This window comes from Pleurodeles waltl, chromosome 1_2, assembly GCF_031143425.1.
Source record: "Pleurodeles waltl isolate 20211129_DDA chromosome 1_2, aPleWal1.hap1.20221129, whole genome shotgun sequence".
Lineage (NCBI taxonomy): Eukaryota > Metazoa > Chordata > Amphibia > Caudata > Salamandridae > Pleurodeles > Pleurodeles waltl.
Window position 1 is genome coordinate 1,335,699,864 of NC_090437.1, and position 18,458 is coordinate 1,335,718,321.

At 45.1% G+C, this 18,458-nt stretch overlaps 1 protein-coding gene across 2 annotated transcripts in view; it reads left to right on the plus strand.

Moving 5' to 3' along the window:
• LOC138251898 (long-chain-fatty-acid--CoA ligase ACSBG2-like) overlaps positions 1–18,458 on the plus strand; it is a 239,873-nt gene that overhangs the window by 118,462 nt on the left and 102,953 nt on the right. For both annotated transcript variants that reach the window (XM_069205688.1, XM_069205689.1), the window contains exon 7: positions 7,948–8,112. In XM_069205688.1, the coding sequence (XP_069061789.1) occupies positions 7,948–8,112 (165 nt within the window). The remainder of the gene's footprint in view (positions 1–7,947; positions 8,113–18,458) is intronic.

Genomic DNA, 18,458 nt, shown 5'->3' on the forward strand with positions numbered 1-18,458 from the left:
GTTCTGAAAATACACACACTTTAACTAGGTTATCGGTGGAGGGCAGTACATTATCATAGACATCTACCGGGAGAACAAACTCAGGGAACATACAGAGCGTGTGTACAAGTGTGACCCACACAGAAACATCTTGCAGGCACCAGTTGTGATAAGTGAAAGGCCAGATAATACAGCCCCATATGGGGTAATCTAAGGCCACTGGATGTAATAAGCACCCATAGTTTTGCCGCTTTCAGTCTTGGCTACTCCCACTCCACACATGACTTAATTTTGGGGTCAATTTTGTTCAACAACCTTTTAGGTATTGAAACCCAGAGACCATCTAATTGAATCTGGGCACAACTGTCATTTTGACTGTTTGTACTCTTCTACAAAGGAATAAGTTGAGATGAAACCCATTTACTCAATCAGGATTAGCCAGGGCTCTCGGGAGCAGCTTGTCCTCCACCATTTTCTCCAGGCTCTATTGATACCAATACCAGGTATTTGAGCCCCACATGTGTCCACTGCAGGTTTAAGCCATTAAGGTCTGCCTTGGTGGTGGAGCGCATCACTGACAATGCCTCACAGTTACTCCAGAAGGGAGTGTATCCAGAAAAACTAAAGAACAAAATATGAATAAATAACATCACTACAGGTAAGGAGGAGCTGAGGTCAGACAACGCAAGTACAACATCACCAGCGTATAGGAACACCTTGACCTGTTCTCCCTGTGTCTATCCCATAGTCTTCGTCCAATCAACAGGCTGCAGATAACAGCTGGTCCTGAGCTAGAAGAAACAGGAGGCAGATAGAGGGCATTCTTAGCATGTTCCCCGCTTAATCTGAGTTGCCCTAGATAGGAACCCCTGGCAGATAATGTCAGTAGACAGGAGTCATATAATCATCATATTTTGGGGAGATGCAACTGTTAATGTAGGTGGGGTCTAAGTAGTGTAGTGCCTTGTATATTTAAGGAGCCTTTTTGTGTATCAGGAGCCAGTGGAGCTTCCTGAGGTGTGGTGTGATGTGAGTTCTGTGTGGGAGGATGAGGATACGTCTGGCTGGCAAGTTCTTGATGGTATGCAGGTGTTTAGTGAGCTGCTTGATTATTCCGGTGTAGAGGGTGACCCTGTAGTCCAACATGCTGGTGATAACAGGTGTGAGTGACAGTTTTTCTAGTGTTTGCTTGGGGGCCATGTGAAGATCCTCCTCAGCACCTTCAGGGTGTGGGAGCAGGATGCAAAGACGGCATTGACTTGTGCGGTCATGTCCTGTTTGCTGTTGTTGATTATTCTGAGGATCCTGGCGTAGCTGATGGGTATGGGTCTGAGTTCGGCCAACCACCAGTTGAAGTCCCATGTGGAGGTGTTCTTTGTGGGAAACTGTCACTTTGTTGCTGTACCCCCCCACTTTTTGCCTAGTGTCTGAATGCATCTTGGACTGGAGTGCACTGGGATCCTGCTAACCAGGTTCCCAGTGTCAGTGTTCTTTCGCTAAAATTGCAAAGGTAATTGCCAACACATTTAGCCTCCACTATAAGTCCCACATAAATGGTACTTAGGTACCCAAGGCATGGGGTACTAAGGGTTGGCCCCTGAGGGCAGCAACACTGATTGTGCCACCTTCTAGGGCCATGCATCCAGATCCACCCACCACTGCGTGTCCTGGTGTAATTCTAAAATGCTAATTCGGCATGGCACACTGCCTGTGTGCCCTGTCCACCATACAGTGCACACCCTATGGATAAGACACCCCTCTGGCAGACCTTCCAGCCCTAAGGCAGGGTGCACCATATTATATGTGAGGGCATAGATGCATGAGCAATAGGTCCCCACTGTGTCCTTGCCAAACCTGGGACATAGTGAGTGAACAGAGCAGCCATGTTAATACATGTGCTAGACACTATTCAATATGAGCTTCCCAGCTACATGATGGCCACTCTGAACCCTGGGTTGTTTGGAATCAAACAACTCAGAATGATGAATCCAAACTGGTACCATTCATCTTAGAGGTGCCCCCTGCAAAGCCTAACTACCCTTGCATGATTGCTGACTGTTCGTATCCAGCACTCCACCTCCAGACACCCAATCTACAAACCTTGGGGGAGAGCTCCATCTTTCTGGTTTGTAGACCAGACAAAGCCCTTCCTGGGTGGAGGTGCCAACACCCACTCGCTCAGGAAAGTGCACTACCCTGGCAGCTAGCTTCAAAGGGCGAACTGCCTTTGAAACTCGACCCCCAGGCCTGCTTTTAGCAGCAGATCGTAACCTCCATTCAAACCCCCACTTTTGACGGGAGCACCGGCGGGAAACTCAAACAAAGAGTAGGAGTACTGGCTCCACATGGCATGCACCACCCCTAAGGCGTTGCCTGCGATGTGGGCACTCCATTTCATTTTCCTCCATCTTGGATGGAAGGAAAATAGCCAATCAGGGATAGGGAAGACACCCTTCCTACAGGAAATGGTCACTTTAGCGGGTGTAGTCGCCGAAAGGTAGGTGACCTATTGGTCACTACCAGGTTCCCCCTAAAACGCCCACTAAATACAGTATACATAGGAGAGGAAGTTGATGTGTGCATGGATGATGTTGGACATAGGGATTATTCGTTGAAGGGGGGTGCTGAGTGATGAACCTTGAGGCACTGTTCAGATGAGTTTGTGGGCTTCCAAAAAGTAAGGTGCCAGGCTGACAGCTTGTCTTCTATCCGTTAGGAAGGAGCAGACCCAGCAGAAGACAGGTCTTTGGATGCCGATATCACGTAGGCGCTTGATGAGGATGGGGTGTGATACTGTGTCAAGTGGAGAAGAAAGGCTTAACTGAGCCATCATGGGGTGTATCAAGACGGTGAACAGAGTTGGTCAGAAATAGGAGCTGATAGAAGAGCAGAGTTATAGACACCTGGTGATGTGGAACCTTTGAAAGCTTTGCAGGGCTAAGGCCCATATTTATACTTTTTTTGTGCCGCATTTGCGTTGTTTTTTGATGTAAAATCGGCGCAAACCTACAAAATACAATTGTATTTTGAAAGTTTGTGCTTCTTTTGCATCAAAAAATGAAGCAAATGCGGCGCTAAAAAAGTATAAATATGGGCCTTAGTGTCTAGCTCTCAGGTTAGAAGAAATATGCATTAAGATTGACATCACTACAAACAGATCAAAGGAACTATATTAGTTGCCTGAGGATAAATAACACCTTGTAGGGCACCAAATGGCTTTTTCATGTCTGCATATGTTTTGTGAGCAGCAAAAAAAAACCTTGTCAGAGTGGCAGTAATGATGGACTCACTGCAATTAAAATGAAGACTAGAAATAAGCAAATTCATGTCTTGAGATGGCTGACACCAACTTACTTTTACATACAGGCCCAGATTTAAGAGGGCCTAGTGCCTCCTTGCGCCACATTAGCATATAGTTTTTTACGCTAATGTGGCCCAACAATGCCAAAATCGTCACACCACAGTTACAAAGTGGCGCAATGCATGCATTTCCCCACTTTGTAACCCCTTGTGCCACATTATGCCTGCACCACGCATAATGTATGCAAGGGGGACGATCCCTCGTTAGGGGGGCTGAAAAAATTGCATTTTTGGTGGCATTTTGAACACCTGCTCAGATTTTTTATGTTCCGGTTCAGGGACCTGACGGACTGTTCCTATTGAAGGAGGGTCAAGATTGATTTGCATATGTCTAGGTCCAAACTGAGGTGGCATGGTGAGCAAAAGACCAATGGTTTGAGATGCTACACCAAGCAATCAATGTTATTTATGCAAATTGCAACCATTCCTCCAATCACCTTTTTAGTGTTTGATGGAGCACCCTAAATGGCAAGTGTATGCCAGACATGCGTCCCATGCTCCCTGTCCCACTGAAACCAAGCTATACCCAACTGATGAGCCTTGCCCAGCGGAAACTAGTTTTGGGTTGCTTGTGTTCTGTTTCAAGGAGGTCTTGGCCTTATAGTTCATGCTCCCGTCTCTAAGACACCAAGCTTTACCTCATGATGAGCCCTAATCAGGGCGAAATTGCTCTTGAGTTGCTTATGTTCCAGGTCAGGGAGGACCTGGCATGACAGTTCAGGCAGGATTGTTCCTGTTGTACAGGGTTCCAAGTTGTATTTATGCAAGTATCACAAATTACATATATTTGCACCAGTTGAGAATCTCAGCACGCGAACCATACATCTCATCCCGCTCCACAGATTCTAACAAAGACTTAGAACGAGTTAGGTATTCGCATGCATGTTCGCTATGTTACCTATAATATACATGGCCAGGCAATACAATAATGTTTATATAGTGTGTCGGTGCTTCTACATAACAGTTGCATACAGCAGTGGTGGGCTATCCTGCCCATATCGATACAGTGCATAATATATTAACTTTTAACCATTAAACTGTGATTCTGTAGAGCACATTACCAGATATAAACGTGAAGAGAGAACAGCCGCCGCACACCACCAGACCAGCCTATAGTATCCTGTCAGCTACACTCTTAGTTGGGTCAGCCAAACCCAATCTGTGGCTACATAAGCAGATCGAACAAGGCGGGGGAGGAAGTCGGGGCAACGGAGGTCAGAGTCAACTGGAGAGGGAGGCATATCATCCTTCAGACACACTCAGCAATACATCTCACACTGCCACTGTACCGCCCAATAGAGAATGACAGCACCCGTATCTCGTTATTGGTGGTCATCAGCTGAGGGGCCCACTCATCCCCCACAGGCTCACCATGCAGCCCTTCGATCATGCCATGCCAAAGTTCCAGATCCCGTTCTGCGTGTTCATCCATGCGCATCTTACGGAGCCTACCATCCTCCGCAGTTGCCCACTCAATGAAATCAGTTAACCACGCCTTCTGTTCCGGAGGGGCCAGATTCGCCCATTGGGTCACAATGCGCCTCTTAGCCAAAACAAGCCCTAGCTGCACAAATCGGAATGCCATTTTACACCCTTTTTTTGGGAACGGGAGGAGGCCCAGCAAACAGTGTTTCATTGTTACCTGTAGTTTCACAGTCGTTACCTTTCTTAGTGTGCGCACTATTTGGTGCCACTGTTGGACAGGGTTAACAGTGATTTGCATATGGATGGGTGCAAACTTAGGTGGGATTGTGAGCAAAAGAATGAAGGTTTATTATGATTCCCCAAGCAATGGCCAGTGGTTAGACAAACTGAAAGCATTTCTCCCATCACCTTGGGTGTGCATCAAATATGCCCAATTGTGTCATTGCTGGAGATGCAAGCTAGGGCCATTACAGATTGAAATATATTGCTCACTTGTCCTCAAAAATACATGTGGATGTGGGGAATATTGGGGGTACCGTTGCTGGATAATGCCACATTTTTATTGACCACATCTCTCTAGCACGCCAATAGCTACTCTCAAATTGTGGTAAGAATAGCAACTACCCATTCAGTTCCTTAATGAAAACTGGAATGATATACTTGGTAGAGGGCTTAGAGAGGTGTGCTTGATATCTGAATATTGTAAGATTCTGCACTGAAAATATTGATCTCAGTGAAGCCGCGGAAGGTTCATTTGTGCCCTGACTTGGCACGTTAGTGATGGGGCCACCAGAGGGGCAAAGAAGTACTCATTCTATGGTAACGTCCTCGAGTATCACACAACTGGGTCAAAATCTGAGATGAGAAGAAAGCCATCATTGATACCAATGCAACTCTTGATGCTAAAATAGTGCTGGCGCATGGCTCTTTTCACCTTCCCTCCTTAGCATTTCATGTCAAGATATGGTTCTCTAGGTCACTCGTTATGAAGATCAGAGGCTGCCTACCACAGAGATATGGCTGAAGGGCATGTTTAAAATGTCTTCATTTTAGAGGATCATTTATAGGATGCATGGACAGATGTCAACATTTGAAAAATTCAGAAGGCTGGGATACATTTCGTGACTGTTGAGCTGTACTCTGGTTAGACCCAACCCTACAGTGGGATTTCTGCTCCTTCCTGCTTGAGTTTTAGCAGACGAGGCAATATGACATGGGGCACTAATTGTAGGAGACACGTCACTAATTGTTCACCCCTTTCCATTTATAAGTGACAAAGGTCACACCATAATACCTATCTGGCACGACCCTCTCCGGGATCCTGCTGGTCAGCTACACTCAGTGAATTGCCACCTTTGAAGCATTTGGTGTGTTTACTATTGGCCGTACACCGCAAACTTAATGAACACGGTAATGGCCGAAGCACCCAAAGTTTTTCATACATATAGGCTCCTCCTCATTTCTTTAATTCCGCAAGAAGCTGAAGACCTGGCTTTTCGAGTTGTCCCACTTGGCTCTAGGCTTGGCTAGGCTCACACCTGCTCAGCGCCAGGATGCTCTCCAAGGGGATAGTTCATTCAACAAATCTGCGTAACACACCCTGGGCTAGTTTTGTCAAATAATAGCTGTTCCTCTGTCAAAACGTATGTTTCCCAAAACAAGTGAATGCTTGGGAAACGCTTGTGAGCTAAATCTGTGAGTACTGGACTGGAGGGGTCAGGAGAGGGGACTTGGGCCGGATAGGAAATCCACTACCTGACCTGCCACATTGTTGATGTTCACACATATATTAGTGTAGCTGGGACTCTATTACTAAAAGGGCACACTTTTCCTGTATGTGGCACAGTGCACCTATAAACTGCTGGGCTGGACGCAAACAGGGCAAGTGCTATATCATGAAGAATGGGCTGTCCGCAGGGCAGCTGTGAACTGGCGCTGCCCTGAGTCCAGCACGTTCAAGTGAAATACATGGCAGCTGTTTAAATCTGCTCTGTGTTTCACTGTGCAGGCAGCAACCCATCTGCACTTTCAAGATGGATTAGAGGTCCCCTTGCGGGAGGGTGCACTGAGTGACTGCATCCACCTGCAGGCGGATGCCTGGAGGGTCACGGGATCCCCTTTTACCAAGAGGGCTGCCCTCAGGGGGGTGCACTGGTAGTGTGCCACCTTTTTCTGGCTCACTTTCAGCACGCCTCCTAAGGGCATATTTCCCTCTCCGCCCACATTGGTAATATGGCGCAGAGGCAGTGATTCCCTCATTTGTATGGGGCCAGCACAGCCTTCTCATGACTCTGCTGGCACACATATGCTCCAGCGCTATCAGTATTACAGAAAGGACACACAAACCGGGGGCGCTTACTGTAATGCGCACACTTACTGTAATACGTCCACTGGTGTGTATCTAAGTAGCATGGGGACTGTCATTTTTTCACTTTGCTGAGCCCTGACTCTGTCAGGAACACTGCTTTCTGGCACAGTTGCAACTCGAGTCTAAAGGACACTATCTGATGTAAATGGCCTTACTCTACTAAAACATTCCAAAAAGGGAAGGTAATGGTTTGTGCCCTTCTGTTCCCTGTGTCTGTGACTGGGTGAGAGGGAAGCTATCAGACATGGCATTTTTTAACTTCAGCTAGGTGATGAGTGCCTTTAGGAAGGGGTGGGTCTGCAAGTGGGGCACTGAGGGTCCAACTGAGCTCTGATTGTAGCGAAAGTGTCAGGTCAGCAGTAAGTCTTTTGCTCAGTGTTGTAAGTCAGTTGCAGATGTTCTACTGGGAGAGCAGGTTGTGTAAATCTCTTTTTGATAATATTTGCTCTCCTTCGTATGCTATCCCTTTCTTCTCTTTCAGTTGTGTGTTCTCTTTCTTTGTCTTCTTCCGCTCTGCATTTCCTCTATCTTTTCTGTAATGTGGATGTTGGGATAGTGCCAGAGGATAGGATAGAGAGGGAGAGAGAGAAAGAGGCAGGGAGGGATAGAGATAGGAAGAGAGAGACAGGGAGGGGTTGAAGGATAGAGGAAGAAAGAGCTGAAAAGAGTGTGAGTGTGGAAGTCATGTTTTCTCACCAAAGCAGGGGTGGTGTCTCCTACAAGATTATTCATCCATTGGGTGGCCTTCATTCATTATGTTCCTATGTATTCTTCATTTACTCAGTAAGGGTTTTCCTTTTCTTCCTGCTGTACAGATTACATGGGCTGTGAAAATGTTTGGCAGATACTCTGGCTTGCAGGAAAGAGAGATCCATTTCAGCTACCTGCCGATGAGCCATACAGCTGCACAATACTTCGATATCTGGCTACCAATATGCCTTGGAGGGACCACCTGCTTTGCAGATAAGGATGCCTTAAAGGTACCTGAAGGATATGTATCTATTTGGGTGGGTAGTGAGTAGAAATGTATTGTGTAATGTATGTGTACCTATTCACCTGCCTTTGCTCATTAGCCTGTCCGTTTAATCACAAGCCACCAGCACCTGCACCCTATATCTGCACTCTCTGTCCAGAACAAACCGCTCCTCCCAAACTAAGGGCCTGACTTAGATCTTGGTGGAGGGAATACTCCGTCACAAACGGAATACTGCGTCACAAACGGAATACTCCGCCACAAAAGGAATACTCTGTCACAAACGGAAAACTCTGTCACAAACGGAATACTCCATCACAAAAGGAAAACTCCATCACTAAAGAAATACTCCGTCACAAATAGAATACCTCGTCACAAACGGAATACTCCGTCACAAAAGGAATACTCCGTCACAAGTAGAATACTCTGTTACAAATAGAATACTCCGGATATCCTGTCCTCTTCATTACGATCTCAACAGGATATCATGGGATCGTAATAAGGCACATGATCTATCCATCACGTTTGTGACGAGTATCCCCCTCCTCCAAGATCTAAATCAGGCCCTTAATATGTTCAGAATCAGAAAAAATAATTTTTTGAAATGTTTTGTGAACAGCGATCAAAACCGACGGCGGCAATCCACCAAACATTTCCTACACTGAAAGGAACCGCCATGACGGCTGATGTTTATCTCTAAAGTTGCCTGATGGTAGTCTGGCAGGATGGTGGAGCCACTGTGATGGACAGAGTACCATCCATCAAATGCTAAATCAGGCCCTAAAACACATCTCACAACAGGGCCGCCTCCATCTCCCGTTCCAGCGCAATCTACAACCCTTTATCTAGCAGTGAGTTCATTTCTTACTGCCTCACATTGCACTAACATGAAAGTCTTTCTCGATCAAAGGTTCATAGCCTTAATGAGAGTAATAAGGAGTGACTGCCTTGTAATGACTGTCTACAAGTCCTGCTTGCTCTTTAGGGTCAGATAGACCAGGTGGTGTGCAAACCCTTGAGCCGTCCACCAGGATACAGATCTTCATTGCCTCTGCCCACCTCATTTTTGCTAATTTGAGCTACCTCTGGTTTCTGGGTCCCTTTGCAGGTTTTTACATGTGCTTGGGGTCCGAGATGCGAGCCTCACTCTTCTACTACCAGTTCAATCATCTTATCTCTAATGTGTTGAGTAACTCCCTTTAGTTATTTCGGCACTGGCATGAGTAGTGACTCTTCCTGGGTGACAGACCTCTGGGTTCCTCAGGGCAGCTCCTTGTCGCACCTGTGGATGCCCATGGAGATTGGTGATAATGGTAATAACAAATCTAATTTACCATTTTTGGAGGTTTTATCTCCTTAGATGGCGTTGTCCCTCCACTCTTCCAGTTATTGCAGGGCAGTGCTCCCTCGTATCTGAAGATCTAGAAGTGGAGGTAGATCTTTTAGATCCATTGCCCCGCACTTTGAAAGTCCCTGTCTTTCGCTCTGTGGTTAACAGACAACGAACTTAACTTCCAAAAGCTACGTAAAGCGTGGCTGTTTGACAATTAACCCCATACAATGTTACTCAAGTAGTAAAAGTCGTCTTTTCAGCGTTGGGATGTTTTTGGGTCACCACACGCTTTACAAGTACATATACAGGGAGTGCAGAATTATTAGGCAAGTAGTATTTTTGAGGATTAATTTTATTATTGAACAACAACCATGTTCTCAATGAACCCAAAAAACTCATTAATATCAAAGCTGAATATTTTTGGAAGTAGTTTGTAGTTTGTTTTTAGTTTTAGCTATGTTAGGGGGATATCTGTGTGTGCAGGTGACTATTACTGTGCATAATTATTAGGCAACTTAACAACAAAAAATATATACCCATTTCAATTATTTATTATTACCAGTGAAACCAATATAACATCTCAACATTCACAAATATACATTTCTGACATTCAAAAACAAAACAAAAACAAATCAGTGACCAATATAGCCACCTTTCTTTGCAAGGACACTCAAAAGCCTGCCATCCATGGATTCTGTCAGTGTTTTGATCTGTTCACCATCAACATTGCGTGCAGCAGCAACCACAGCCTCGCAGACACTGTTCAGAGAGGTGTACTGTTTTCCCTCCTTGTAAATCTCACATTTGATGATGGACCACAGGTTCTCAATGGGGTTCAGATCAGGTGAACAAGGAGGCCATGTCATTAGATTTCCTTCTTTTATACCCTTTCTTGCCAGCCACGCTGTGGAGTACTTGGCGCGTGTGATGGAGCATTGTCCTGCATGAAAATCATGTTTTTCTTGAAGGATGCAGACTTCTTCCTGTACCACTGCTTGAAGAAGGTGTCTTCCAGGAACTGGCAGTAGGACTGGGAGTTGAGCTTGACTCCATCCTCAACCCGAAAAGGCCCCACAAGCTCATCTTTGATGATACCAGCCCAAACCAGTACTCCACCTCCACCTTGCTGGCGTCTGAGTCGGACTGGAGCTCTCTGCCCTTTACCAATCCAGCCACGGGCCCATCCATCTGGCCCATCAAGACTCACTCTCATTTCATCAGTCCATAAAACCTTAGAAAAATCAGTCTTGAGATATTTATTGGCCCAGTCTTGACGTTTCAGCTTGTGTGTCTTGTTCAGTGGTGGTCGTCTTTCAGCCTTTCTTACCTTGGCCATGTCTCTGAGTATTGCACACCTTGTGCTTCTGGGCACTCCAGTGATGTTGCAGCTCTGAAATATGGCCAAACTGGTGGCAAGTGGCATCGTGGCAGCTGCACGCTTGACTTTTCTCAGTTCATGGGCAGTTATTTTGCGACTTGGTTTTTCCACACGCTTCTTGCGACCCTGTTGACTATTTTGAATGAAACGCTTGATTGTTCGATGATCACGCTTCAGAAGCTTTGCAATTTTAAGAGTGCTGCATCCCTCTGCAAGATATCTCTCTATTTTTGACTTTTCTGAGCCTGTCAAGTCCTTCTTTTGACCCATTTTGCCAAAGGAAAGGAAGTTGCCTAATAATTATGCACACCTGATATAGGGTGTTGATGTCATTAGACCACACCCCTTCTCATTACAGAGATGCACATCACCTAATATGCTTAATTGGTAGTAGGCTTTCGAGCCTATACAGCTTGGAGTAAGACAACATGCATAAAGAGGATGATGTGGTCAAAATACTCATTTGCCTAATAATTCTGCACTCCCTGTAGATTAGAAAAGAATTCTGCAATAATATGGTTGCAATCTTAGGGCCCCTGTGTAGGACAGTTCATTGGGCCAACCTTGATGCTGCTGATGGTAGACAGGTTGGGGCTGACACAACACAATGCTTTGCCTCAGCCTCTACAGCCTGTCTGTCCCCACTGGCCCTGTCCCTTTAGTCATTCTCAGGCACGTAGCTGACCTCTGATCAGCTGTGGGTAGCTGATATTGGCCTTGTCTCACACTCCCAACACCAGCTTGAGCTCAGAAGATGGAGTCATTTCAGAGCCCTGTACGGAAGCAGCCATCTTGGCGCCTGGCAAACTCTACAACCCGCCAACATCTTTTTGTAATACTCCATCTTTCATTGTGGATTGCCAATGACCTGTATTTGATATTACAAAGGCTTCATCTAATCAGAACATTTGAAGTGCTGTTGTAAACCATTCAAGTGGCACCTAAGTATTACAACATTTAAATCATCCCAAACTATGTTAGATCAATCCCCTGGGTTTGCCAGACCTCCAAGAATATACATGGAGAGGGGAAAAAGTTTCATAATGTCAGTGTTATTGAAGTAATACCCTGATTCACATTAAAGCATACTAAATATGTAGATATTAATCCATGCTCAGGTGCTCCCACGACCCTCCTTGAATAATTATTGTGAAGCCACTCGCTTCCTTTTGCAATAGACACACTCTCTAGAACTCCTAGCATTTACTAAGACCATGGATGTGCCAGATGTCTCCACTCCCCTGCCTGAGGAACCTCTGCTGTTTAGATCTGAACCTTTGCCCATGTAGATGGTATCACTACTGGTCAGATACAGTGACAAATCATCCGAGTAGAGTTATCCTTTCTCTTAATAAACGTCTTTGACATAACATCTTAATGAAAGTAAGATACAGGGGCACTGATGAAAGCAGCGACCTAGATCTGGTCTTAGTACACAGTGTTGTGCCTCAGTAGATTGGCTTGAAAGGGGATAGAAGCGCATCTCTGTTTGTGCTTCTCTCATAAATGGCGTCAAAGACAGGATCCAGGAGATCCAGCATAAATGCTTCCTTCTCAACATTTGCTGCATCTCTGGACTTAAACCAGGAGTAGGATGTGCCCTAACTCTCCATATAACACTTCAAACAACTATGTAACGTCTGCTTTACGTAGCTACTAGTAGGAATGGGTGTGCACCTTGAAAATCAGGCCCAGAACATCGAAGGGCGACAATATCAATGACAAAATATTGAAAAAATATTGGCAGGTAAGTAAAACTAGATATTCTATACCTAACCTCATGTATATGTACATTTGCAGTGTATATGTATCTTTAGGAGATGTAGACGTGGAGGTAGGAATAATAAATCTATATATGCACTGACCTTTGTAATTTTGTTGCGGGATATTCTGTCCTTGATATTCCTGCATCACAGTATTCTAGGGATTAATGTTCAGTGGTGCAATTGTGGGAATGGTGCACCTTCAAAGGTTCTCAGACAATCCCTAAGGAAGGCCCCTACCTATGCTTCCTGTGACTCTGGAGCTGTATCAAGTCCTTTTTTCATTCTTTGCCTCTGATAACAAGTGTAGCGGCATTCTGCACATCTGATAAATAATGATACCATGGGTTATGTTATTTATCGCAGTGATAAATAGCACCTATTACTAGTTTGTGGGGAAGTGGATTTTGGTGTTTAACTCATCACAATCTGCATGGTATGATAAATAATGTGCATATTTCCTCTGTTACATTTCTGCAGTTTTGACCTGCCAAAACGTCACAAAGCTTGAGGTATCGGATGTGTTTCGTACCTGCAACAGAAGTTTACGCATGGGTCTGAACTGACCACCCAACTCATAATCAGGCCTTATTTATTCTATTGTCACCCTATGTGTATAGAAGGCAGGACTCTTCTTACCACCTGCTAGCTCTCCGTCAGGCTGCTTGGCATCAAATGATGTGACCATGGCATTGGCAGTAGCATTACATCTGGAACTGTGAGGTATTTGGTCATATCCCTAAACAGGATATTACCTTTATTATGGGTTTAACCCACTGAAATTCCCACACCTTCCCTTTCTAGACCTGGGTTTCTACAGAAGGTCATCACTTTTTTTGACAGATAGCTATTCTGATTATTGTCAAGATGATTCATGAGCAAGGTCTTCCAGATTTACCTGCTACTATCTCCTGCATTAGAAACATTGCAGCCACACTCATCCCCTCATTGTGAGGCACAGAACTATTATTTGGTCACCATCAGTGTGCATCCCTTGTCTAAAAGCATCTTTTGGTATAACAATACTTATAAACTTTTGAGGCTGATGGAATTGGTTCAGATATCACATCTTGCTCATTTTTATGGATTACATCATCACACCTGGGCCTTCTACTTAAAACAGCCCCCTCTCCACAAACTGGGACATAATAACTTACCAAATCGTTGTAGCATGGTGGCAGCAAAGGTGTACAGCTGCTAGATGTAGTGCAGGTGAGTGGCTGGCGGGCTCTGAGCTGAAGCCAGCCAACACGCAGCATCAAGTGAGTGGTGATGGTCCCTCTTCCGCTGCTGACCCTGTCCCACATGGAAGGGGCTCCTTTCCACATCTGTCTTCTCCTGGGCCTGAGATGACAGCTGTGAGGCCTTAATTTTCCTTGTTTCTCTTGTTTGCATGATTGGAGAAGAGTAGAGTCCAACAACAGGCTTCAGGGGCCCAGCTTAGTTGACAACAGGAATCCCTGAGCGAAACCCTGAGTGGGGACCGGGCGGCCTTGTGCACAAGCACCTTGCGGGAGAGCAATTGGTCATGCTGGAGGGGCCCATTTCCTCTTGGGACCATCGATCTGAGGCAGATTTTCTCTGACCATATTCCATGATGCTCTTCTCCATCTCATGCATAAAACAGGTAAAGAGACACCGCAGAGGGAAGAGGAGGTCAGATCTCGATGAGACCAGGCCCCAACAGCTACCCTCTGTGCAGTGCTCAGTGGAATGACACAATTCAGGAGGCACTGGGAACTGATCTGAACTGTTCACTCAGACTCCAGCCACCCCTCAGTGGGTATACTTAGAAATAGAACGTGTCTCATACCCTCACAAGGAACAAGAGACTTGAATATATAAAGGTCTTTCAACCAAGAATACCAAAGAGGCCTCACTCTGGGTAGAAGGAGTACATTGTTGTATCTGCTTCACTGACTGGCTGCTGTTCCACATCAGGATCAGTGGGGTGTCAAGGCTCAATCCCTGGCAGAACTGATATCCTCTGCCTTATCATGCTACTGCAGCATTCTGACTTAGGTCTAAGTCAATTAGGGCCACATTTACAAAGTTTTGGTGCAGACCAGCTCAGCAAGTCATCTAGCTGTGCTGCCCTGCATCAAAAGGAAAGGGGCAGGAATGCACTGTATCTATACGACACAGCGCAATCCTGTCCCTTCCAACTACACTGGTGCTTTTTTAGCTGCCCAGCGGCAATGCAGGCACCCTGGCACCATGGTGCCAGGGTGTCTGCATTGTCGGCAGGATTGTTTTTATGCAGAAAGGCCTGCACAAAAACAATCCGAGAGGCTTTTCCTCCCAGAATTCAGCACACAGAGAAAGAGGAAAAAACGAGGAGACATGAAGATATTTCTCTTCGTTGCACCTCCCCCGCTGGAGGTGTAAGATTTTGGCGCACTCCCAGGTTTACAGGCTCTCATAGATTTGGGGATCCGTCACAATCTTCCCTTTTGGCACAGTAAGGCAACGTACCAAGTTGTGCTGCCTTGCCTTATTGCATATCTACAAGGCCATTCAAAGCAAGACAAAGTGGCTTTGCATGGCCTCATAGATATAGTTGAGAGGTTTATGCCACTGCTGCGTCACTAAAAGTGATGCAATAGCAATGCAAGCCTCTCATAAATATGCCCATTAGTGCATTCCTGTCATGAACTATAACAAAGAAATCATGGTTCACACAAAACAAAACAGGCCCAAATGCCTTTGCTTCCCTACTCCAGAAACTAAGTTGAGGATACTGAACAGATACTGCAAATAAGAGAATAGATATTCCACTCTGACACCAACACCCAATCACATAACTTGGATATTATTTTAAATGCAATTAACACAACATGTAACTCTTTGGAGTCCGAGATTGATGCAGCAGCAACTGGCCTGAGATCTTTCAGGAAAGACCAACAAGAACTGAAGGACAGAGTAAACCAAAATGCATCCTATTTACAGATGCTGCATTCTCTCAATCATGAACTTAAACAGCAAATCCAAGATGTTCTTAATCGTGTTCACTTGCTTGAGGGTAGAGCTGAAGATGCAGAAGGAAATCCACATGCAATAAACTTCAGAATAATTGTTATTCCAGAAGGCCATAACATGGTCCAGTTCCGTGAAGTCTGGTTAGCAAAATGGTAGCACCATATGCCTGTCCCCTTCTTTTCAATTCAGAGGGCCCATCTTGTGCCTGTACATTGTGTCCTTTGTTAGGATCATTGCAGAGACCAGTGGTGGCCAAACCACTACTTTATAGTGACCGTACTGCCATGCGGCAGACTGCAGGAAAGTTGGCCAACATTGCCATGGAAGACAAGAAAACCCTGATATGTCCAGATTACATCTTGGTGGTAAAACATCACAAAGCTTCCTTAACCTGGGTAAAAACGAAATCAAGAGAGATGGGCCTAAGGTTTACACTCCTCTGCCACATTGAAAAGAATTGTAGACTAGAAAACATTCTTCTTCACTGTCCCCGAGGATGCCTGGTACTGCGGGTTTTAATTTAGCTCAGAAGGGACGCTGCTGAATAGCCCATGCCATCAGCTCAGGAGCTTTAAAATAATCTGTGCCTTTTGAAGTTGATCATATATCAGTTTTGGTTACATGTCCTAAATCCATATATTAACCTCACTTCTTCATGGTACAGGGTTACGAGTACTGGGATGCTACATCCCAGTGCATAGTATTTGGGGAACGGAATCATGGCAATTTAAGGGGTGGGGGGGTAAACTCTGCTCCGCTGGCAGAGTTCACTGAATTTTACAATTACACTCCAGCCACCGCATGTTGGAGTTCACTGCCCGCCCCTCATTCCAAGATGGGCAGGACCCATCAGCTGTAGTAGAGAGGGTGTCAAACAAAGACATGTTTAGACTTCCCTGCCAATCAGCACTTTGGAATCCAGGATGACGCACTACTTCACTCTGATACCAGTTCATTTTAGCAGTACCTCCAACTCACAGAATATGTTCAGTCTTGCAATTGGTTGGTAGGGACCCTAGAAGTGCTAAAACTAATGAGCAATTGACATTTGTTTAAAGATCAGCTGCATGGCCAGCAGATATGAGACTGAATTCACGGTCCTTCACCATGTCTGTCTGCACCACCTGGGTGTACAAGACCAGTGCCGTGGTTGTCCGGTCCGCAACCAACTTCCGCAGGTTCCCCCTTTTACTTCCTGAGGCAGGAGGAAGCTGCAGAGCTTTCTGTTCCTGCTTGTTAGGTCCACCCAAGGGTTCGGCCATGAGTGGCACGTGCCTCCAGGAGGTGAGTGTGTGTGCCTGTGGGCTAGTCCCAGTTAAAGGGTCCTTCAGTGGATGCCATGACACTACAGTTTTTAAAGCCCACAGTCATACAATTAGATGCCTGGTGATCCGTCTGATGTCAGTGGGTGTTGGCTAAAGAGGATGTATTGAAAAGCCCCATCAAAGGCAGCCAAGGCTGACATAAAACAGACGCTTCTACTTCAGCCCTCACTTCGCAGGTAGGCAGAACTCCATGGAATCCCATTGAGTTTTTATGTAACTCAGCGGAATTCCGCAGAGTACAAATCCGCGAGTTCCACCCACCCCCAGTTTTGACATATTATTTGCTACTTTACTTCCTTCACAAGACATCATTTATCTCAGTGACACCTTTCAAGCAAGCAATGTGCCTGGGACTTGCTTCCCTTAATGTGCAGACCCCCAGACTAATACACTAGTTACAAATGCCATGTTTAAAACTTCACCTTATGTGACAAGGTATGTGGCTCTCTGGGTGATTCACAGTAATGAGTGTGCTATGTCATAATTAGCTAAGACCGCTGGCCCCCTATCGAAAGATATCTTAACTATTACGCTTTCAATGTTACCATATATAGGGCCATATTTATGAAAAGTGGCGCACCATGTCATGATGCGTCACTTTTTTTGAGTCCCATTTGGCCCCATAATGCCACCATGTGTGCGCCGTATATATATGATATGGCACACCATGGCACACATTAGGGATGCAACATCAAAAATGTTGATGCTAGTTTGGCGGTTTGCAGGATTAGCGCCAAAAATGTTGACGCTACTTCTGCAAAATAAAAGGAGGCTCATTGGACAGCAATGGAAGCGTCATTTTAACGCCTAAGGCAGGCATTAAAATTACGCTAAAAATGGTGCAGTGAAATCTCATAGATTCCACTGCGCCATTTTTCTTGGCCTCTTAATGCCGGAACGCCCCCTCGCATACATTATGCCTGGCACAGGTACAATGTGGCACAAAGGTTTAAAGTGGCGCAATATGATGCAGTGTTTTGCCAACCTTACGCCATATTAGCGTTAAACAAATACGCTAATGTGGCGCATAGTGTGGCTTAATTGTTTCAAGCAAGTTAGTCAACATCTGAATCTGACCTTCATTCTGTTGAAGCTCCTGTCTTTATTAACATGTTCTCAAGCACAACCCCTTTAGAGATTTCCTTGTCATGTGATTTAATTACACTACAATCATAATCCTTTGAGTTTGTCAAGCTCGTCAGGACACTTGAAATAAACTGAAGAACACACGTTTGAAGACAATACAACAATAGATGATATGTAAACTATTTGGGATATCATCAAAGTTGATGTTGAAAATTACTTCACATCTATTGGAGCACATTGTGTTACGTTTTACAGGTATCAACTAAAAACCAGCAGGAAGTTTGTGAAGAAAATGTTTTACGTTTCCATCTTCAGCTCATTTATTTTTAGTGTATTTTTTTCATGTAACATTTCCAAATGAATGCTTTTCCAATGTGCACACCTGGTTACACTATCAACTCATTTCCCATAGGCCAAGTGCTCGAGAGAAGATTCTTTAGTTATAAATGATGGCTCATTATTCAATTGAAGGAAAGATCCTCAAATATT